General features: G+C 42.0%; 1 protein-coding gene across 8 annotated transcripts in view; it reads right to left on the reverse strand.

The window, feature by feature from the left end:
- The window catches only part of USP48 (ubiquitin specific peptidase 48), a 95,770-nt gene that overhangs the window by 66,701 nt on the left and 4,855 nt on the right, over positions 1 to 24,214 (reverse strand). For all 8 annotated transcript variants that reach the window (XM_082684579.1, XM_082684578.1, XM_082684585.1 and 5 more), the window contains exon 2: positions 396 to 516. In XM_082684579.1, the coding sequence (XP_082540705.1) occupies positions 396 to 516 (121 nt within the window). The remainder of the gene's footprint in view (positions 1 to 395; positions 517 to 24,214) is intronic.

Below are 24,214 nucleotides of genomic sequence, written 5' to 3' on the forward strand. Positions count from 1 at the left end.
CACCTGATTTAAAAATTACCATTAAAGGGGCGCCTGGGTGGCTCAGTGGGTTAAGCTGCTGCCTTCGGCTCAGGTCATGATCTCAGGGTCCTGGGATCAAGCCCCGCATTGGGCTCTCTGCTCAGCGAGGAGCCTGCTTCCCCCTCTCTCTCTCTCTGCCTGCCTCTCTGCCTACTAGTGATCTCTCTCTGTCAAATACATAAATAAAATCTTTAAAAAAAAAAAAATTACCATTAAGAACTATCCCAATTCAAGCAGTTTAAGTTCCACCGCTTATCCTCAAGCTGCAATGGGCTCCCCCCAACCAGTAATAGTTTCTAATTACAGATGAGAAACAAAACAACACAAACCCAGAGGAATACCCCATAGTGATCACTTAAAAAAGGATGGCTTACCTTTTTTCTCCTCTCACAGTTGGGATCATCAATGTTATGGAAACTATTTTCATCTATTTCTCCTAACCAAATATGCTCGCCAATGCCAACCAAGCAATTCGGATTTCCTTTGCAGTTTCGTCTACAAAAAAATGATTATTTGATTAAGAAATGCCATCGTTCCATAAGAAACATGTGGATTACAGCTATAATAGCATACCAGATTTCATCTATTTCTCATCTATAAAATGAGGAGAACGGAGAAGATGAAACACCAAGTTCAATCTGTGAGGCTGTGGGAAAAAAGAACTCATTTACTGCTGAGAGAATTCAAACTGGCAGGACGTTCAGGGAAAAGGACTTTTGCAATCTCTAACGAAACTACACACACAGCTTCCTTTAAACCCAGGAAATTCATTTCTAAGAATTCACCCTGAAGATACACCTCGGAGAGTGCAGAAAAATCTGCACAAATAACGCCTCGGTGTCTCATTACAGCAGTGTTTGTAGCTGTGAAACACTGGAAAGCCGAAGGAGCCAACAGGGGACATGGTACCTTGGCCCCACGGAGTCCTAGGAGACCAGAACAGGAAAACCACAGAAAAAACCTCTACGGATTGATGTAGAGTCCGTTTTAGGATGTATGATTAAGAGAGCAACACGCAAAACAGTATCTACAGTATGCTATTTCTTGTGTAAGAAAGATGGGGGAGTAAGAACATACCCGTGTATCTGCTCATCTGAACACAAAGAAACCAAAAGGTTAAGCCAGAGGCCAATAAAAGTGGTTACCTTCCGAACACGAGCGGGGATGAGGGTAAAAACTGGAGGGGTGTGTGACACTTTTCTGAATATACTGTTCCATACACTGCTGAACTGGGAGGCCTCTGTGAATGTGACACACGTGTACACAGACACACACAGGTTAAGGATGGGGAGGGGGACCCTGAATCCAAGACAAACACATTTCAATTAAGTAACGCATCCACAATGAAGGGAAGGAGGGTGAGGAACTAACCCAAGGAACCTGATACAGATACCAGCAAGCTCTCGTAGTAGTATCCTCAGACTAAAGATAAAAGGTAGAAATACCAAATCTTTATGACTTCCTTTTCGTAACAATTCTAAAAAACCACTTTCCTTATATTCTATACTTAAACAAATAAAGAAATATATTGAGGATAAAGGAAACCAAGGTTTGGAAAGTTACAAAGAGAAAGGAAGAAGAAGAAAATGAAGCTTGTAGCTCCTGGGTCAGGAGTAACAGACATAAGCCTAAACTTGCAGGTAGACTAGGGTTGCCTGATAAACCACAGAACAGTAGTTACTTGAATTACAGATAAATAATAAATTTATATCAAAAAATATTGGGCGCCTGGGTGGCTCAGTGGTTGGGCCGCTGCCTTTGGCTCGGGTCATGATCTCAGGGTCCTGGGATCGAGTCCCGCGTCGGGCTCTCTGCTCGGCGGGGAGCCTGCTTCCTCCTCTCTCTCTCTCTCTGCCTGCCTCTCTGCCTACTTGTGATCTCTCTCTGTCAAATAAATAAATAAAATCTTTAAAAAAAAAAAAAAAAGATTCATTTAAAAAAAAAAAAATATTTGTTGAAGGGTGCCTCCATGGCTCAGTAGGGTAAGGGTCTGCCTTTGGCTCAGGTCGTGATCCTGGAGTCACTTCCAGCTCCCTGTCTGCTTCTCCCTCTGCCTCTGTCCCGCTCCATGCTCCTTCTGTCTTTCTGTCTCATGAATAAATAAATACAATCTTTAAAAAAAAAAAACAAAACACATTGCTCGGGACGCCTGGGTAACTCCATCAGTTAAATGGCTACCTTTGGCTCAGGTCATGATCCCAGCATCCTGGGATCCAGCCCCACATCAGGCTCCTTGGTCAGCAGGGAGTCTGCTTCTCTCTCTGCCTGCCACTCCCCCTGCTTGTGTGCCTCTCTCTCTGATAAAAAAAAAAAAAAAAAAAAAAAAGATTGCTATTGAAGAAAATAAAAATATTTGTTGTCTAAAATTTAAATGTAATTAATGGCCTTTTATCAGCTGAGGGTGTATAAGCAATTGTGTGAGCACTCCTAGCAACCAGGCCTTGATTTCTAAGTATGCTGCACTCAAAGAACCCAGGGCTCCTGGGAAAACAGCTGATTCCACGCTGGCTGGACAGAGTACAAGATGAACATGGAACATCTATTTTGCTATGCCCCCAAAATAAGGATGTACTCAAAGGATGATGGGGGACACGTTTAAAGGACAGTTTGAGGGGGACTCCCTGTGGCAAAATCAGAAACAATGAGAGGCGAATTAATGACAGGATTATGATCTACTGAGGAAACAGGAACCCACAGTGAAATGGATGAATGGGGAATGGGAAAGTCCTTCCTTAGAGAAAAAAGTCAATTGTCAAAGTAGAAGAAACTTCGAAAACCAGCATTAGGCATCCATCAGATTAATCCAAGAATCAAGCAAGCATCATTGATGGATGCTGGCAGAGGCAAGTCTGTCGAGTGGAGTGTAGGGGAGTAATGAAATATCTACATAGTCTCAAAGTATCTTAGCACAGGATGTCCATGAATTATGAAAGGAAAGACAGTAACTTTCAGTGAAGAGAGCTGGCCAACACTTCACCAAAAGATCAGTTATAGTGGTGGGTTCCTGCTGCTATGATGGACGGAGTCACTGGTGAGATGGTCTGGCCAACGTAACAGCCTCAAGCTAATCATGAGGCAGCATCACACAAACCCACCATGATAAGCTTTCTACGTTCCAAAAATATCAATGTCATGAAATGAAGACTGAACGGTCCTTTCAGATTGAAAAAGACTAAAAAGAGACAACTGGCTGCAGCACACAAGCTTGGATTTTCTTTTGCCACAAAGGATCTATTCGTTCTGAATGCTTCAAAAGCTTGGCTAAAGCTTTATGGATAGCAGTGAAAGACTGGAAACATCAATGTCCATCAAGAATTAACTGATAGGAGCACCTGGGTGGCTCAGTGGACTAAGCCTCTCCCTTTGGCTCAGGTCATGATCTCATGGTCCTGGGATCGAGCCCCACATCAGGCTCTCTGCTCAGCAGGGAGCCTGCTTCCGTTCTCTCTCTCTGCCTACTTTTGATCTCTATGTCAAATAAATAAAATAAAATCTTTTAAAAAAATCATTCTTGGGGCGCCTGGGTGGCTCAGTGGTTGGGCCGCTGCCTTCGGCTCAGGTCATGATCTCAGGGACCTGGGATCGAGCCCCACATCAGGCTCTCTGCTCAGCAGGGAGCCTGCTTCCTCCTCTCTCTCTGCCTGCCTCTCTGCCTGCTTGTGATCTCTGTCAAATAAATAAATAAATAAAATCATTCTTCTTTGGACAAAAATAATTTTTCTTTTCTAGTGAAAGAAGATACAAAGAAACAAACAAAACAAAAAACAGGATTCAGAATCAGGAGAGTAAACTAAAATCTTTTCTTTGAAGCAGGGTAAGGATTTACTAAGAAGATTCTTTTAACAAAAAAATGACAGCTAGGGATGCCTGGGTGGCTCAGTCGGTTAAGCATCTGCCTTCAACCTGGGTCATGATCTTGGGGTCCTAGGATGGAGTCTCCTGTTGGGCTCTTTGCTCGTCCGGGAGCCTGCTTCTCCCTCTACCTCTCCCAAGCTCCCCCCTACCCCGCTTATGCTGACAAGTAAAAAAAAATAAAAAATTAATTAAAAAAAAAAAAAAAGACAGATAGCAGCACTGAACTCAGGTTCCTTACAATGGAAAAGACAGTATTGCCAGCTGGAGTAAAAACATACCTCTCAATACCAGTAGGTACTCATTCTTTCAAATCTGCTTTTTGAAATGTCAGATCTCCTTTGTTCCTTCTGCTCTTGAACAGGAAAGTGCTAAGACTTTTTCACAGGATTTGGCTGTGGGGACAAGCAGCACTCTCCTATGGCGTCCACCCACACCTCATTCTCAGAAGATGGTTTTGTTTTTTTTGGTGTTTTTTTTTTTTAAGATTTTATTTCTTTATTTGACACAGAGAGAGAGAGAGAGCACAAGCAGGGGGAAGCAGCACAGGGAGAGAGAGAAGCAGGCCCCCCGCCCAGCAGGAAGCCTGATGCCCATGGGACTCAATCCCAAGACCCTGGGATCATGATTGAGCTGAAGGCAGAGGCTTAACACACGGAGCCACCCAGGAGCCCCTCAGAAGATGGTTCTTGTGAACCATTTGGATTTTACTCTCCTGCTCCCAAAAGCAAAAGAGAAACATGAAAGCAGGCTCTCTGGAGTGCCTGGTTGGCTCAGTCAGAGAAGCGTCTGATTCCTGATCTCGGGGACAGGAGGTTGAGCCCCATCTTGGGCATAGAATTTACTGAAAATAATTTTTAAAAACACCTTCATTTGCCTCCAGAATCAACTACATCTACCTATCTCTCCAGGCTAAACACCCTTCCTTCTCTCTCCCAGTCTCTTTCTCTCTGATCATTCTGAACTTAAAAAAAAAAAAAAAAAGTACTCTCTTCTTGTCCCCACTGCCCCCTACCAACCCCAAATCTTGTACACTCAACTTGGTCCAAGCTGGCTCCAGCTACGGCCTAAAAATTTCATAAAACAGGGTTTCTTTTTAACTTTGAAAAGACTTCCAAAACTGATGTGAGAAGTTGAAAGCAATTTCATTAATTGCCTCTAGAGTGCTGGCATTGTTTTTTGTTTGCACACGTCTTCTTAAATTAATTGCCGGCCAAATATTACTGAATTAAGTGTTCGGTCAGCTACAACACCATCACCATGTAGATGAGATGAAGCAGGGATAAGGCAGCAGCCCCAGGCAGAACCCATGCATTACAGGTCTCTAGAGCCACACTTCCAGGTAAGAGCCAATGGCAGTGCTTGCAATAAAAGCATTTAAGCTAATGGATTAAAGCTTTCCACACAGCGGCTAAGCCTTCTGCACAGGAGCCCAGCATTTTGTTTGTTCTCTTGTTTGGAGAAGCACAGAATCTACTTAAGAGGCATAAATCGTGAAAACATTTCTAATTACAAGCTATTACTCCCAAGCCAACCTAACCAACAGAGGAGAACACCAACACAGAAGCAAGACACCCTACAGAAGAGAACCTCTCCCATTCATCACTCGCCAGTGCCCTGAACGCCACTTGATCCACGGGAGGAGTAGCCATGGTTGTCAGGTATCATTTCTCATCATGTTTGTACCAATTTTCTAATAGCAGAAAAGTGTTTCTGCACACTTATTTCTGTCAAAGTGTAAAAAGAAATCAAGAAGGCTAAGTGTTCTAAGATAAAGGACAGGCACACATGTCTGCATAGAAAGACAACCTGTTTACCAGGTAAATACCCCAGCCAGCTTGTCCCATTTATATCACCTACTTGGCCAAAGAAACTACTGCTTAGAAATCAAGTAACTCAATTTTACACATCACAAGTGTCCCTGATTTAATCTGAAAAGTGATGCCACTCAGCTTCTCTGAAATAGAAACTTCTACAACCTTGTAACGAACCGTATCTTCTACCCACTCCCCACAAGTCTTCATCCCAGAAATCCTTCCTTCTACCTACAGGGCGATCAGAGAACCAAATCACAAAAACCAAGCCCGAAGGGCAGTCAGCCTGGTTCTTCCCTTGGCTCTGGCCTAATCTCTCATCTCATATACACTTCTACATTGGTTGGTTTAAGAAGAAGGGCCCCTCAGTAGGCAGGGCATGAAATTTGATCTCAGGTTGTGAGTTCGAGCCCCAGACTAGGTTTTAAAAAGCGGGGGGGGGGGGGGGCTGGATGGCCCCATTGGTTAAGCAACAGCATTCTGCTCAGGTCATGATCCTGGAGTCCAGCACTGGGCTCCCTGCTCAGCAGGGAGTCTGCTTCTCCCTCTGACCCTCTCCCCTCTCATGCTCTCTCTCACAAGTAAATAAATAAAATCTTTAAAAAAAAAAAGTGTTTGTTTTATGTGGCAGATGCCTACTACTGTGTTATTTATTGTATGTGCCAAGTTTCCTCTCTCATCTACCCCTGCCCTATAGGCCCTTTAGGCCCTTTTTCTGAGAACAAACTTCCTCAGGTCCCGTGGTTCTAGAAAAGGACTTCAACTACCACCATTTTGACCCTGAACTTTATAATTGAGAAATCCTTTCCATCTTATCTCTTTATCTCAGGCATAAGATCTGAGGGGCAAAGCATCCCCCATGGGCCCCATTCTCTCACCCAAGGAATAAGAACTTCCCAAGGCCAGCAAAACGCCACTCATGACAATGGACTTCACCTTCATTGCCCACCTGCAATCTCTGCCTCACATTTTCCTTCTATAAATCTGGAAGTATTTTTGGTATGTGGTAGATAGTCTTTGAGACCCTAGTCCCCTATCTTCCCAAGGCTGGCCTCACTAAAATAAATTCCTTTCCCATTTCACCACCACTGTGTCTCTGCCTTTGGATTTTGTCATTGGTGAGTGCCCAAGCCTGGTCTGTCTGGGAACCCTGGAGCCAGCCACTCTTGCCCGCCCCCCACCCCACCCCCGCCCTGGCTACACTAGCAAGAGCTGCTAAGATGCAGCCCCAATCTGTCACTGAAACACAAAATCTCACAAGATCTTTCAAAGTGAGGGATGTGGAGAAAAACAACATTAGTACCTCTTAGGTGGCAGGAGACACTTCTGGATGGTGTGGGACTTGGGGAACTCGGCTGTCTAGGAAGCAATCAACATGCTGATTTGCACGAGAAGCAGAAACAGATGGAGGTTCCAGACACACTCCCTGGCCCACCTATGTCCCTGCCTTATCCATGACTTACTTGTTTAAACTTCTCTGAATTTTAAAACCAAACAAAAAAAAACCTCCTGAAAAAAATTTTTTAAAGATTTTATTTATTTGACAGAGAGAGGACAGCAAGAGAGGGAACACAAGCAGGGGGAGTGGGAGAGGGAGAAGCAGGCTTCCTGCTGAGCAGGGAGCCCAACGTGGGGCTCAGCCACAGGACCCTGGGATCATAACCTCAACTGAAGGCAGATGCTTAACGAATGAGCCACCCAGGCGCCCACCTCTTGAAATTTCTTAACTGAGCTATTTTTCTTATGGCTATGCTAGTTCCAAGTTCGTATCACCTGTGTCGAGAAGTAACAAATATGAACTAAAGCTTTTTCTATTACCAACACTCTAAAAAAGCCACTTCAGTCTCTCTCGGGCCTTTTTCTTTTCTTTTCTTTTTAAAATATTTTTTTATTTATTTGACAGAGAGAGAGAGAGAAGAGAGAGCAAGAGAGGTAACACAAGCAGGGGGAGGGGGAGAAGGAGAAGCAGGCTTCCCACCAAGCAGGGAGCTCACCCAGTGCAGAGCTCAATTCCAGGTCTGGGATAATGACCCAAGCCGAAGGCAGACACCCAACTGAGAAACCCAGGCACCCTTCCAGACTTAATTCTTATTTATTTATTTGTTTATTTATTTTATTTATTTATTTATTTATTTATTTATTTGGCAGACAGAGATCACAGGTAGGCAGAGAGACAGGCAGAGAGAGAGGAGGAAGCAGGCTCCCTGCGGAGCAGAGAGCCCGATGCGGGGTTTGATCCCAGGACCCTGGAAATCATGACCTGAGCCAAAGGCAGAGGCTTTAATCCACTGAGCCACCCAGGCACCCCCAGACCTAATTCTTAAAGTGGTTGTCTCCTCCTCTAAACTTTCTTACAGGACTAGTTAACAAACACAGGGAAAACACTCCAATCCAAAGAAATGCAAAGTTAAAATAGTCATGAAAGAGATCTTTTCTTATCCAATCAGCAAAAACTCCCCAGTGACGAAACAAGGTAAAGTGAGAGCCATTGTGCACTCACTGCCAATGTGCTGAATAACAAAACACATGCCTTTGGAAAAACATGAAAATGGCTCAAAATATTAAATGACACCAACATTTTCCTTCAATAATTCTACTCCTGGGCATATATTCACAGAATACACAACACTGTGCTAATGAAAAAACAATGAATCCCAATGGGGACTTTTTCCAGAACCGTGTGACAGAAGAACACCAAGCGGCTGAAGTGGTAGACAAGGGACAGGTTCCAAAATGTCTGGTATGACATGCTAAGCAGCTGGGACATGACTCGCCAGCACAACACCTTGGCAGCAGTCCCAGTGGAGGATGACGTCCTAAACCAGTTTAGCGGCAATGAGAATGGAAGAAAGCTGAATTCAAGTTTATCAATGAGAGAAAAATCAACAGGACCTGGGGACCCCTTAGATGGTGGGGGAAAGAAGGGAAGAAAGGGGCGCCTGGGTAACTCAATCAGTTAAATGTCTGTCTTAGGCTCAGTCCATGATCCCAGGCCCCTCGGGATCCCTGGCTCAACCGGGAGCCTGCTTCTCCCTCTCCCTCTGCCCCTCCCCCTGCCTGAGCTCGCTCACTCTCTCAAATAAATAAATAAAACATTTTTAGAAAAGCTGGGGGGGGGGGGTTCCTGCAGTGATGCCTAAAGCTGTAAATAATTAAAATAACTTTCCATGGGCGCCTGGGTGGCTCAGTGGTTAAGCCGCTGCCTTTGGCTCAGGTCATGATCTCAGGGTCCTGGGATCGAGTCCCGCATCGGGCTCTCTGCTCAGCGGGGAGCCTGCTTCCCTCTCTCTGCCTGCCTCTCCATCTACTTGTGATTTCTCTCTGTCAAATAAATAAATAAAATCTTTAAAAAAAAAAAAAAAAGAAAAGAACTTTCCATAAATCAAAAACTGTTTAGCTGGGGACTAGAAAAACAACAGGCTAGGTATCTAGGGTACAAACCACTGACTTTCTCTCATACTAACCACAGTAAGAGATCAAAGTTTGAGCTGTTCTGACAGATCTCCAAGGATCTGTCATTTAAGAGTATCTTCCAACAAAATGGAAAAAATTTAAAGCCAGCGATTTCATAATTGTTATGCAGCTGAAAAAAAAATTATTTGACTAGGAGAGGGGGTGGGGCTCCAACCCCAGCGGTCATTTAAAACAGCTATTCCTTTGCTGTTCCTCATCATCTTTTAGTTCCTTAGCTCTTAGGAACATCACTTCACACAGACCGCCCAGGCTTGCAAACTTCCTTCCCTGCTTCAAGTGAAGATCGGACTACACCGAGAAACTTCGCCTAATGCATCACACACCTGCAAAACAATCTGTTACACGTATAATATAGACTTACTAGTCTTCACATCCTTCGACCCAGAACTACCATTTTCAAGAATGCATCCTAAGCACCGACATCAACAAACACTTTCAAAGATAATCATCACTATTTAGACACAAGCTACTTGCCCAATCACAGGAAAGACACCAGTGTTGTTTACAACAGAAAACTGTTTCGAAACAAGCTACCTGCCCAACCACAGGGACAATGTTAAAGGGGAGGCAGCAGAGTGCAGTGAAGGAATACTACGCAGCCATTATAACTCTTTTCCGACAATACTCTGAGACTTGTGACCTTGTTCAAGACAGAATTCTAAATAAACAGGATACAAAGTTATCCATTACAACTCTAATTTTTCTAAGGGGAAGGGAGTGATGTTTTAATTTCTTTTTTTTTTAAACAGTTTTTGAGGGGTGCCTGGGTGGCTCAGTGGGCTGGGCTTCTGCCTTTGGCTCAGGTTATGATCTCAGGGTCCTGGGATCGAGCCCTGCATCTGGCTCTCTGCTCAGTGGGGAGCCTGATCGCCAACCCCCCCCCCCCCCGGCTCTGTGCCTACTTGTGATCTCTTTTTGTGTGTCAAATAAATAAATAAAATCTTAAAGGAAAAAAAAAAGGTTTTGAAAAAAGTAATCACAAGGGAAATTAGAAAATACTTTGAAATGAATAGAATGTACCAAAAATTGTGAGATGCAGCTCAATTAGTGGTTAGAGGGGAATTTCTAGCATTAAATGTTTAGACAGACTGATCAATCCGTATTTTAAAAAACCAGCCTCTGGGGGCGCCTGGGTGGCTCAGTGGGTTAAAGCCTCTGCCTTCAGCTCAGGTCATGATCCCAGGGTTCTGGGATCGAGCCCCGCATCGGCCTCTCTGCTCAGCGGGGAGCCTGCTTCCTCCTCTCTCTCTCTCTCTGCCTACCTCTCTGCCTGCTTGTGATCTCTGTCTGTCAAATAAAATAAAATAAAATCTTTAAAAAAAAAAAAAAAAAAAAAACCAGCCTCTGGGGTCCTTGGCTGTCTCAGACGGTAGAGCACAAGACTCTTGATCGCAGGCTGGTAGTATGAGGCACACGTGTGGGGTAACAGTTTACTTAAAATTAAAAAAGCAAATACAAGCCAGCCTCAAACCATATATACCCCAGTTCTTAGTTATGACAAATTTCAGGAATATCAAATCAGCAAATGTTGACAGATACTTTACATTCTGGTCATTCGGTTACTCTGAATCCCCTTAGAAACTCGTGTCTATAAAACATGTGAGTAATACATGCGGCGGTATGACTATTCTGCTTCTCTGACCTCCAGTGAGAGCAGAAGTTAATGCAAACAAGGGACTAGGGCCAGTCTGGATGCTCAGAGAGCGGCTGCATGGCGGTTTCAAGCCGCCAACAATAAATGGCCACTAGACAGGTCACGACACAACAGGAGTTAACAGTAAACACTATCATTTTCTATAACCCAAACCTACCATCTCATAAAAGCAACTAGACTTCACAGGGTGACACATTCTGTCCCACAGAGATGCCCACATAATTATCGGGCCAGAGAATGATGAAATGAAAGACCACATCCTAGGCATCAAACAAGGGCTCACAGCCCAGGAGGTGACAAGTAAAAGGCGAGCTTCCGAGACATAAATGCAGCGGTGGCATCAAGCATGGGACCCCGAAGCGGAGATCCCAGAGGACCGAAGGCAGTCCTGTGAAGGTGAAAGTCTCCAAGGGCACTCAGGAACTCAACCCACGTGCGACATGAACTAAAGAGCATTCTGGGCGGACAGCTCATGGACCCGAAGGCTGGAGGAGCAAGCTAGAGGAAATGGATGCCGGCTCACCTGCCATGCTCCAAGACCGAAGGAGGTCTTCCTGCCACGGCAGGTCAGCACAGCTGGTGACTCTGCCGAGAGGAAGACAGGAAGGCCAAGGAGGCTGCAGAAGTCAGGGGCTCCGCTCGCAGAAGACCGCAAATACGGAGAGAAGAGCTTGGACTTCATCCAGCAAGCAAGAAGGAGCCAGTTTAAGGTTTCCGAAAAGAAAACTAACTGTGGGGCGCCTGGGCAGCTCAGTCGGTTATGTGTCTGCCTTTGGCCTGGGTCACGATCCCAGGATCCGGGGATAGAGCCCACATCAGGCTCCCTGCTTGCAGGGAAATTGCTTCTCCCTCTCCTCCTCACTCATGCTCTCTCCAAATAAAATCTTAAAAAAAAAAAAAAGAATCAGATTTTCACTGCAGAAAGATCCTCTAATTGTGCTTCTCAACCACAGTGCCTTCTAAGAATCACCTGAAGATTCCACAAGTTTTTCATTGTCAATAAACACCATTCTTATAAAGCTCTTCCTGCTTCTTAGTAAGACAAGTTTTAAGCCTCTAAGGTTATTTTTTTTAAATTTTAAGTCCTGACTGTGTGTGTGTGTGTGTGTGTGTAAGAGACAGAAAGACCAATGAGAGAAAGGGGGTGCAGTAGTAATGAAGAGATCAGAAGTGAGGATGGGAAATGTAAGAAGCTGGACCAGATAAGAGGTCAAATCAACAGCACTTATCACTGTTCAGTTTTTGTGTGGTGAGGGGAAAAATGAAATCAGGTTTTTATGAATGCAGCTGCATTTAAAATCTTTTAAAAGAAAAACAGAAATCACAAATGCTTTGAGGATACTCACATCTAGAATTCTGTAAAATGTTCATTCACTTAACAACCTAATTTCATTTGAAATTCTGATTTCTGGCCAAAAGGATCCAAACCAGCCCATAGCAAACAGGACAGATGAGGTATGAGGATCCTGGCTTACCATGTTTTGTAAAGTGCAGTTACACCATTCTGAGGTTGGATGACTGGCTCTATAGCAGCTTTTTCGTTTGAGGGTCTCAAGGTTAGAACTTTCACCGAAAGTTTCTTTCTTCCATCCTTCTAAGATGCAAGCTTGCTATAAAACATTTGGCAGTATTAGGGGCACCTGAGTGGCTCAGTGGGTTAAAGCCTCTGTCTTCAGTTCAGGTCATGATCCCAGGGTCCTGGGAACGAGCCCCACATAGGCTCTCTGCTCAGCAAGAGCCTGCTTCCTCCTTTATCTCTGCCTGCCTCTCTGTCTACTTGTGATCTCCTGTCAAATAAATAAATAAATAATCTAAAAAACCAAAACCAAAAACAAAACATTTGGCAGTATTTAAAAAACGCACTTTCAGGACACCTGGAGGCTCAGTTAAGCATCTGCCAGGGATCAAGTCCCACATGGGGCTCCTTGCTCAGCGGGGAGCCTGCCGCTTCCCCTGCTTGTGTGCTCTGACAAATAAATAAAACCTCTAAAAATTAAATAAATAAGCCTTTTCATCCAAAGTTTTCCATCTCAGAGTAGGTTACCAAAAAAATCCCCAAAGCAAATTAACTATTAAAACACTGTCAAGGGTGCCTGGGTGGCTCCATCCGTTAAGCGTCTGCCTTCAGCTTAGGTCATGGTCCCAGGATCCTGGGATTGGGTTCCACGTGGGGCTCCTTGCTCAGCGGGGAACCTGCTTCTCTCTCTCCCTCTCTGATAAATAAAGAAAATCTTTCAAAATAAATAAAGCATCTTCCCCTTTATTTCTTTTCAGTGTTCCAGAATTCATGGTTTATGTACCACACCCAGTGGCATCTTCCCCTTTAAAAAAAATTATTTAAAAAAGCTAATCTTTGTAACACTTGCCTTATATATATGCACATATATGTCAGTCTTTAATCTCTACCTCTCTGAATCTTCGGAAAATTATTTTATACACACTGGCAGCAGCATACAATAAAATGCTTCAGGTTAAAAAAAAATAAAATTAAATATACTCATATACCGGGGCGCCTGGGTGGCTCAGTGGGTTTAAGCCTCTGCCTTCGGCTCGGATCATGATCGCAGGGTCGTGGGATCCAGCCCTGAGTCGGGCTCTCTGCTCAGCGGGGAGCCTGCTTTCCCCTCTCTCTCTGCCTGCCTGCCATCTCTGCCTACTTGTGATCTCTGTCAAATAAATAAATAAAATCTTTAAAAAAAAAAAAATATATATATATATACACTCGTACACCAAACAATAATCATGCTCATTGTGCTCCTAGGTATGTATCCAAAGGGATGGAAAACATCCACACAAAGCCTTCCTACAAATATTTACAAAGCAGCTATACACTTAATTGGCAAACTCTGAAGTAACTAAGAAATCCTTAAGTAGGGGATAAAGAACAGATAAACTATAATACAGCCAGTGAAATACTATATGGCACTAAAAAGAAATGAGCTACCAAGCCATGAAAAAAAAGCTTAACTGAATACTATTAATTCAAAGAAATCAGTATGAAACGATTAAGTACTATTTCTAACTATATTATTTTGGAAAAAGCAAACCAATGGAGAGAGTAAAAAGTATAGTTGGAGGATGTCAGGAAGGATGGACAGGCAGGGCAGAGGACTTTTAACCAGTGAAATTATTCCATATGATACTGTAATAGTGGATGTATGTCTTTATCTACTTGCCCCAACCCACAGAACACACACACCACCAAAAAGAAAACCCTGATGTAAACTACAGACACTGTGAAAGTTACCAGAAAGGAAAGGGGTGGAGGGGATGAGTTAAATAGGTGATGGGGATTAAGGAGTACATTTATTTCACTACATGGGGCACCTGAAACTATTATTACACGGTATGTTAACTAACTGGAATTTAAATTAAACAAACAAAAAAATATCCAGCAGGAAAGAATGGAAGAGTACCAAATGCCACTTCTTCCCCAGTATTAAAAAAAAAACAACAAAACAAAACTGGGGCACCGGGCTCCTGGGTGGCTCAGTGGATTAAGCCGCTGCCTTTGGCTCAGGTCATGATCTCAGGGTCCTGGAATCGAGTCCCGTATCGGGCTCTCTGCTCAGCAGGGAGCCTGCTTCCCTCTCTCTCTCTCTCTCTCTGCCTGCCTCTCTTTCCATCTACTTGTGATCTCTCTCTGTCAGATAAATAAATAAAATCTTTAAAAAAATAAAACAGGGGGCGCCTGGGTGGCTCAGTGGGTTAAGCCGCTGCCTTCGGCTCAGGTCATGATCTCAGGATCCTGGGATCGAGTCCCGCATCGGGCTCTCTGCTCAGCAGGGAGCCTGCTTCCTCCTCTCTCTCTGCCTGTCTCTGCCTACTTGTGATCTCTCTCTCTCGGTCAAATAAATAAATAAATAAATCTTTAAAAAAAAAATAAAACAGAACAACCAGACACCCCTAAATACAAAATACAAAAATAAAGTCTACTGAAAAAATCTGAATGAACAGGAACATTTCAATGTATGTATTTTTACCTCAATTGTTTAAAGCTTTTGACTTCTTAAAAAAAAAAAAAAAAAAACTAAGAAGCTTTTAACTACTATACCAGAACAGTGTATGCAGCATGCTACCTTGTGTAGGAAAGGGGAGGAGTAAGAAAATGTTTGCTTTTATGTACACAAAGAAACACTGAAATAATCTGATGGGATGATGTGGGGAGCTGTGGCAATGTACATTCTCAATGTACACAAAACCATTTTCCTAACAAAATATATACAAATAAAAATGTTTTCGGGGCACCTGGGTGGCTCCGTGGGTTAAAGCCTCTGCTTTTGGCTCGGTTCATGATCTCAGGGTCCTGGGATTAAGCCCCGAATCCGGCTCTCTGCTTAGCAGGGAGCCTGCTTCCCCGCCCACCCCCCCACCCCGCCCACCTGCTTCTCTGCCTACTTGTGATCTCTGTCAAATAAATACATAAAATCTTAAAAAAAAAAAAATGTAAATCATTTTCCTATTTAAACTAGATAACTATCAACTAATCACATAAAATTATTTTACTTTACATTTTTATTGAAGAAGAAACTTTTTACTTAAGTTACTAAAGCACCTATTTTCTCGATGCAGTGAAAATAAAGGAAAAATAAGATAATCTGAACTCTAGGTTCTCATGATGGAAAATTGTACATGTTTTTATTCATGGACTGTACCAAATTCTCAGGTATTAGACATGCAAGATATAAGCAAAAATAAAAATAAAAGAGCCACAAACAGGTCCCTTGGCACTTATGTCCCTGTTCTAGGATTTCTCTGAAATACATAATTGAAGTCTTAGGCAAAAAATAAGTTTGAGCAGCAACTGACAAAGGCAATACAATTCAACACCAACCTTATGGTAAACATCATGGATGGAAGTCGTCCTAAAGTGTTGACAATCCTTTAAAGTTTATTAGATATATAAAAAATTTAAATATATTTTTTTAAGTTTCAGAATCCAATCAACCTTTGAGACTCTGCCAACTACCAAAAGTAGAAACATCTTCCTTTTTCCAAACCTCAAAAGTTATGCCACACTAAATTGAGATTTGAAAACTGCAATGTATAAAAATGATCAATACACCCAAAACTCTTGTAATTAGCATATTAAATCAGTTGGCATTGGCCTGAAATTCAAATTTCTATTAGAGAAAGGGATTAGCCAAACATAAGGGATTTAAGAAGTGAGCTAACTCAAATACTATAAATCTAGTTTCTAATAGGATATTCCTCAAACTGGTATTCAAAGAAAAACGATGGGAGGTAGAAGAAAAGTACTAACTGGCAAGTCAAAAGTCTTTTCCTATGTGGACAGGCTTATTTAACCATTACAATTTGGAAATTTGGGGTGCCTGGGTGGCTTACTGGGTTAAGCCACTGCCTTCGGCTCAGGTCATGATCTCAGGGTCCTGGGATCGAGTCCCACATTGGGCTCTCTGCTCAGTGAGGAGTCTGCTTCACCCTCTCTCTCTGCCTGCCTCTCTGCCTAATTGTTATCTCTATCAAATAAATAAATTCTTTTTTTTTTTTTTTAAGATTTTATTTATTGGGTGCCTGGGTGGCTTAGTGGGTTGAGCCGCTGCCTTCGGCTCGGGTCATGATCTCAGGGTCCTGGGATCGAGTCCCACATCAGGCTCTCTGCTCAGCAGGGAGCCTGCCTCCCCCTCTCTCTGCCTGCCTCTCTGCCTACTTGTGATCTCTGTCAAATGAATAAATAAAATCTTAAAAAAAAAAAAAAAAAAGACTACTTATTTGAGAGAGAGAGGGTGAGACAACACAAGCAAGGAAATGACAGAGGGAGAAAAACCTTCACGGGGCTCCATCCCAGGACTCTGATATCGTGACCGAAGCCGAAGGCGGACACTGAACTTACTGAACCTCCCAGGGGCCCCAAAACTCACAGAAGTCTTTAAAATTTCATACTCAATAGCAAGGGCACAGAGTGACAGGGATGTTCAGGTACTGCACACAGATGGGGGGAGCAAATATCAAAAACCTTAAGAACGTTCATCTAATTTTTGGGGAGCCTGGGTGAATCAGTCAGTTGAGTGTCCAACTCCTCTTTTCAGACCAGGTCCTAGTAGTTCAGGGTCGTGGGATCGAGGCCCACATGAGGCTCTGAGCTCCGCAGGGAGTTTGTTTCACATTCTCTTCCCCTCCCACTCATGCATCCTTGCTCTCAAATAAATGAATAAAATCTTAAAAAGGGGGGGGGGGGGCTCATGTAACTTTTACAATCTTTGTTTTAAGAAAATAAACAAAACAGACACTTTACTTACAAGGATGCTCAGAAAGAGCTAACAAAAGAAGGGGAGTGAGAAAAAGGGGTGCAGGCAAATGCTCAGTAGGAAAATGGCTAAGTTTTGGGCCATGTAAAATGAAATATATGCAATGACTAGAAATTAGTACTTTTATAAACTCTAATACTCTGGGAACACATTCTTAGTATTAAGTTACAAAGTACCTTTTCAAAATATGCAGAATATGGCATTGTTTTTACATATATGCAGGAAAATCAAAAGGAATTTTATGAAAATATTATAATCTTGTTCTCTGGGTGGTAGCTTTTATTTGAGAGGAGTTCAAGTCAGCAGTGAGCTCAAATTCCTTAGAAGCCCAATGCAACTATATTTCATTTTAGCTTATCTGTACTTCTCAAATTGAAGTGCACATCAGTGAATGTATAATAAAGCCACAAGAAAAGCATCCTCTGCCAACCTTGACTCTAAATTTCAAATTAGTTTTACCAAAAAAGGTTAAAAGAATTTTTGTAATATTACACAGAAAACAAAAGAATTTTAGAACAAATGAGTTTTTTCTTCTATTCCAATTCTTTGTTAAGATTGTCCCAAATATAATAACATTTTCTTAATAATCAGATCATTACCTTGGAAGCTAAGAGAAATATATGAAGTACAGAGAATTCTCAAAAGGCTCATTTGGTTAATTTTTATTTTTTTTTCCCTATGTATGTCCTCTCTTTCCCTTGGAATCACTGCTTTTTCTATCATCAAAGATCTTTACCACTAGGAGTCATTCAACACTCATCTTACACTGATAAGGTCACAGTGAAAAAGAAATCCTTAAATTCTTCCAGGACCCTTCTTCCCAAATGACACGAATAAATTAGTCAATTCCAAATGCACTGTGGACTACAGATCTCCTTCTGAAAGACAATACAATACAGCTTTGTAGAGGATATCTTTAGGACCTGGGGGAAGGTGACGATTTCTTAAACAGAATACATGCAAAAAGCAATAATAATAATAAAGAAAATATTGCTAAACTGGACTACTCAGAAATTAATACTCCTGTTCATCAAAAGATGCTGTTAAGAGAATAAGGCGGGGCTCCTGGTTGGCTCAGTCAGTGCAGCAAGACATTTGATCAGGTTTCTAAGTTAAGCCCTATGCTGGGTGTAGAGATTACTTAAAAATCTTTAAAAAAGACATTTAAGGGGCGCCTGGGTGGCCCAGTGCGTCAAAGCCTCTGCCTTCGGCTCAGGTCATGATCCGGGGGTCCTAGGATCAAGACCCATGTCGGGCTGTCTGCTCAGCAGGGACTCTGCCTCCCTCTCTCTCTCTGCCTACTTGTGATATCTGTCTGTCAAATAAATAAATAAAATCTTTTAAAAAATAATAAATAAAAATAAAAATAAATTTTAATTTCAATGAGGCTTAAAAAATTAAACAAGCACCCCACTGGAGGATATGTAAATAGTAGAATATGAAAAGGTCAATTTCATTGGTCAACTGAGAAATGCGAATTAAACCATAAGGAGATAACCATGACACATCCATCAAAATGGCTAAAATTAAACAGATGATGGTGAGGATATGCAGAAAATGAACTCTTTCACACAGTACTCAGGAGAGTATAATGTGATATAATCATTTTGGAAAACAGTCTGTCATTATCTAATAAGCTAAATAAACACTGATGACCCAGCAAGTCCTCTTGTATCAAAAATGTATATATATGGGGGGAAAGTGTATGTATATGTTATTAAAAGATACATACAAGAATGCTTACCACAACTTTATTCAGATAACAGCCAAATTCTGGAAAAATTCCAAAAGACTGTCACCACCAGAAAGGATCAAGTTACACTGTAACACAATGGAATACTGCACAGCCTTAAAAATGAACCCACTACTGCTACCCACAATGTAGACAAACCACACTGTGAGAGCAAATGAAGCCAGAATGAACTACAATGTATAATTAATTGTATACAAAGTTCAAAATAGGCAAAATAATCTGTGGTGTCCAAAGTAAGGGTAGTGGTTACTTTTGAGGAGGAGGATGTTAATGACCAGTAAGAGGCAGTAAAGGAAAGATGGGTGTCTTCAGGGATGCTAGCAACATTTTAATCTTGGTGGTAGATACATAGTTATGTTCCCTTGTGATAATTTTCCCTGTGTAATGTTTATGATTGGTATACTTTTCTGTAGGTAAAAAAATAAATTTTAGTTAAATAAGAACACTAGAGGGGCGCTTGGGTGGCTCAGTGCGGGTTAAGCCTCTGCCTTGGGCTCAGGTCATGATCTCAGGGTTCTGGGATCGAGCCCCACATTAGGCTCTCTGCTCAGCGGGGAGCCTGCCTCTCCCTCTCTCTGCCTGCCTCTCTGCCTACTTGTGATCTCTGTCAAATGAATAAATAAAATCTTAAAAAAAAAAAAAAGGAACACTAGAAAAACTATGAGGAACTAAGAAGGGTCTAACCTTATCAGATATTCTTTAAAGTATTAAGTAATTGGAACTGTGGTCATAATACAGAGATGAATCAAATTAATAAGGGAAATAAAAAATAAGAAGTAGAAATAAGAGGCGCCTGGGTGGCTCAGTGGGTTAGGCCGCTGCCTTCGGCTCGGGTCATGATCTCAGGGTCCTGGGATCAAGTCCCGCGTCGGGCTCTCTGCTCGGCAGGGAGCCTGCTTCTCTCTCTCTTTCTCTCTCTCTGCCTGCCTCTCCATCTACTTGTGATTTCTCTCTGTCAAATAAATAAATAAACCTTAAAAAAAAAGTAGAAATAAATAAAAGAAATAAACCCAAGTACATATAATAATTTGTCACATAATAAAAGTGGCCTTTTTAACTAGTGAAGGATAACTAGATTATTCAATATATGGTTTAAGAAAATTGAGTAGCCATTTGGCTAAAAAGTCAAATAAAGCTGGATTCCAATCTCACTCTCTAAATCAAATTAAACTGTAAAGGACAAAGATTTGATACATAAAATGAAACCATCAACACTAAAAATATGTGTGAACATTTCTACAATCTTGGAATCGGGAAATCCTGAAACCATAAAGAAAAATACTGACAAATTTGACCACATAAAAATGAATTTTAATGTACCAAAAGGAGGGGCACCTGGGTGGCTCAGTCATTAGGCGTCTGCCTTCAGCTCAGGTCATGATCCCAGGGTCCTGGAAATGAGCCCACATAGGGCTGCCTACTCAGCAAGGTGCCTGCTTCTCCCTCTCCCACTCCCCCTGCTTGTTCCTCCCCTCCTCTCTCTCTCTCTCTCTCTCTCTGTCAAATAAATAAATAAATAAATAATCCTTAATGTACCAAAAGGAAAAGAACAAAAAAAACCCACCAAAGTAAAAAAAAAAAAAAAAAAAAAAAATTAGGAAAAAGGATCTTCAGCAGAAGGATTCAAAAAGTTCTTGAAAATCAGTTAGAAAATGATCAACAATCAAGGACACACAATTCACAGTAGAAATACAAATGGCCAACACATAAAAAGATGCTCAATGGTAATAGCAAAAAAAAAAAAAAAAAAAAAAAAGGCATAGGAAAATAACATGCTTTAACTGTTAAAGTAGATGTTTTGAAATAAGAATGTCTGGGGTGGGAAGGTGGGAAGTAGGGGGACTCTAGAATGCAGTGTTCAACAGTATGACCCTCTACCACCTATCAAAATTTTAAATGGTCATCATGCCCTTTTTCTCTTTCTCATCCAGCAACCTAAGTGAAAACATTCACTCAACCAAGATATATACAAGAGGGATGTTCACAGAAGCATATCTGTATGGTATCAAAAACTGAGAACCCGGGGCGCCTGGGTGGCTCAATGGTTAAGCCGCTGCCTTCGGCTCAGGTCATGATCTCAGGGTCCCGGTCCCGCATCGGGCTCTCTGCTCAGCAGGGAGCCTGCTTCCTCCTCTCTCTCTCTCTGCCTGCCTCTCTGCCTACTTGTGATTTCTCTCTGTCAAATAAATAAATAAAATCTTAAAAAAAAAAAAAAAAAACAAAAACAAAAACTGAGAACCCGGAGGTTCACTAACAGGGAACTGCTGAACAGTTAACACATCAGCCTCCACACAATGAAATATTACATGCCTATTAAAAGAGTAAGGTAGGGGCGCCTGGGTGGCTCAGTGGATTAAGCCGCTGCCTTCGGCTCAGGTCATGATCTCAGAGTCCTGGGATCGAGTCCCGCATCGGGCTCTCTGCTCAGCGGAGAGCCTGCTTTCCTCTCTCTCTCTGCCTGCCTCTCCATCTACTTGTGATTTCTCTCTGTCAAATAAATAAATAAAATCTTTAAAAAAATAAAATAAAATAAAAGAGTAAGGTAAATTTTCTAGGTGTTATCAAATAAAAAGGTGTAATAAAATCAAAACAAATTACAGAGGGGCGCCTGGGTGGCTCAGTGGGTTAAAGTCTCTGCTTTGAACTCAGGTCATAATCCAAGGGTTCTGGGATCGAGCCCCGCATCAGGCTCTCTGCTCAGCAGGGAGCCTGCTTCCTCCTCTTTCTCTGCCTGCCTCTCTGCCTACTTGTGATCTCTCTCTGTCAAATAAATAAATAAAATCTTAAAAAAAAAAAAAACAAATTACAGAAAGTATGTAGTGTGACATTTCTCCCCTTTTTTCTAAAATAATAATTACACTGATTCTATTCTGCCTTATCTGTAAAATACATGGCACATGAAGGAAGGAACCTCATCTTCTGGGGGGTTATCTCAGAGCCATTCTAGAATACTACACCAAGTCTACAGTAGGTGCCAAAATTATCTGTTGAATAAAAGAATGAATATTTACTCCAGTAAGATATACAGCAGACACTCAAATATTTGAATTTAAAAGACACAGAAAGGAAAAAAATATATACATATATATATATATTTTAAATTTTTATTTATTTGACAGACAGAAGACAGAGATCACAAGTAGGCAGAGAGGCAGGCAGAGAGAGGGAGGAGGAAGCAGGCTCCCCACAGTGCAGAGAGCCTGAAGCCAGAACCCTGAGATCATGACCCGAGCCTAAGGCAGTGGGTTAAACCTGCGGCTTAACCCCCTGGGCCACCCAAGTGCCCCAACAATATACTATTTTAACAATGGTTAGTTTGCCTGAGATTGAGGGACTTTGACTTTGCACAAAAATTAAGGACAAAGTATTCTCTAAGTGTTAAAATGCTTGGCAGCAAAAAAATACTTAACCATGAACCCGAACAGGTAAGGATCCAAGTTTCATGGAACACAAAACACCTATTTAAACCAATAAGATGCATAAAATTGGCAATTTTTAGATTAAATTTGTGTTAAGTGATAAAAGAACATGCAATGTAAATAAAACAAGAGATTGCTCATCATTATTAAGCAACCATTAAAGCTGGGTAAGGGGGCGATTTATGATCCCATCCTCCTCTCTGCTTACTATGTATGTTTAAAATTTGCATTAAGGGGCACCCAGGTGGCTCAACCAGTTGAGCTAATGACTCTTGGTTTGGGCTCAGGTCTTGATCTGCGGGTTGTGAGATGGAGACCCCAAACAGCGAGGGGGGGGGGCATTGGGTTCTCACAGTAGGGGAGTCCAACGGAGGTTCTCCCTCTTCCTCTGCCCCTCCCTCTGCACGCAGGACACTCTCAAATAAATAAATCTTTGGGGGGGGGGGGAGTTTTTTTTTTTTAAATTAAAAAGCAGGTCCCCTAACTTGCACTGAGGGTCAGGGAAAGTTAGCAAAGCACAAGGGACCAATACTGCTAAAGTGAGGAAACAAAAGCCAACTGAGAAAGGAGCCACCAATGAAGAACAGCTTGGGTGGCTCAGTCTTTAAGCATCTGCCTTCAGCTCAGGTCGTGATCCCAGAGTCCTAGGATCGAGCCCCACATCGGGCTCCCTGCTCCACAGGGAGCATGCTTCTCCCTCTCCCTGTCTATCTACCTACTTGTGCTCTCTGTCAAACAAATAAATAATCTTTAATAAGTAAGTAAATAAAGGAGAATTTTTTAAAAAACAGCTGGATGAAGAAAGCTTCAGAGTGAGGCCCCGCAGCCCTCACAAAGGTTTTGGACTAGGGCTATGAGAAGTTAATGGGCATCATAGTGACTTTCCAGAATGCATTTACATTTCTGCAATGCTCTAATTTCATAAGTCATTGGTACTGTTTCTCTAATGAGAACAAAATAGACATCTTACTCCTATATACAGGGGTAGACTGAAATTTTCCTATCAAAATTTTAACTATCACAAAAAGAAACAAATTAACATATGAGACTTATCTGTTCGAAAAGCATGGGGAGGCCTGGGTGGCTCAGTTGGTTAAGCAGCTGCCTTCGGCTCAGGTCATAGTCCCAGCGTACTGGGATCGAGTCCCACATCGGGCCCCTTGCTCAGCAGGGAGCCTGCTTCTCCCTCTGCTTCTGCCTGCCATCCTGTTTGCCTGTGCTCGCTCTCTCTCCCTCTCTCTCTCTGACAAATAAATAAATAAAATCTTAAAAAAAAAAAAAAAGGCATGATTAAGGGGCACCTGGGTGGGTTACTCAGTCAAGACTGAGACTGAGACTCGATTTCAGCTCAGATCATGATCTCTAGAGTCCTGAGATAGAGCACTGCAACAGGCTCCTTGCTCAGCGGGGAGCCTGCTTCTCCTTCTGCCTGCTGCTCCCCCTACTTGTGCTCATGCTCAAGAGCTCTCTCTGATAAATAAAATCTTAAAAAAAAAAAAGAGAGAGAAAAGAAAAATTCTCTCTCCCTATGCCTCACCACCCCCCATATTGTGTTGGCGGTGCTATGAGGAAACAAGACATTCTTACACAGAAGAACCGTAAAGTGGAGCCATCATTCTGATCTGTAATTCAGCAACATGGATCAATATGAAAAATGCACATCTCTTTCCAACCAATTTACTCCAAGGAACTTACTTAACTGTTACGCTCATTGTTAAGCAAAAACTCTTTTAAGAATTAAGATAAATAATATTTGTAGAACTCTGTGGGTATACGATTTAATACAGGTTGCTTTCACCATGATTTTACTAAACAGTTTCAGAAATGTAAATAGTCTTGAGTCATTTACTCTTTGAGAAGAACTAAACACCTCTTCAGCTCTGGAATCTCAGATTAGTTGTGTATGTAAAGCATAAAAAAGTAGATTGAAAAAAGGCATACAGGGGCACCTGGGTGGC

Source organism: Mustela nivalis, assembly GCF_964662115.1.
Source record: "Mustela nivalis genome assembly, chromosome: 10".
Taxonomy (NCBI): Eukaryota; Metazoa; Chordata; class Mammalia; order Carnivora; family Mustelidae; genus Mustela; species Mustela nivalis.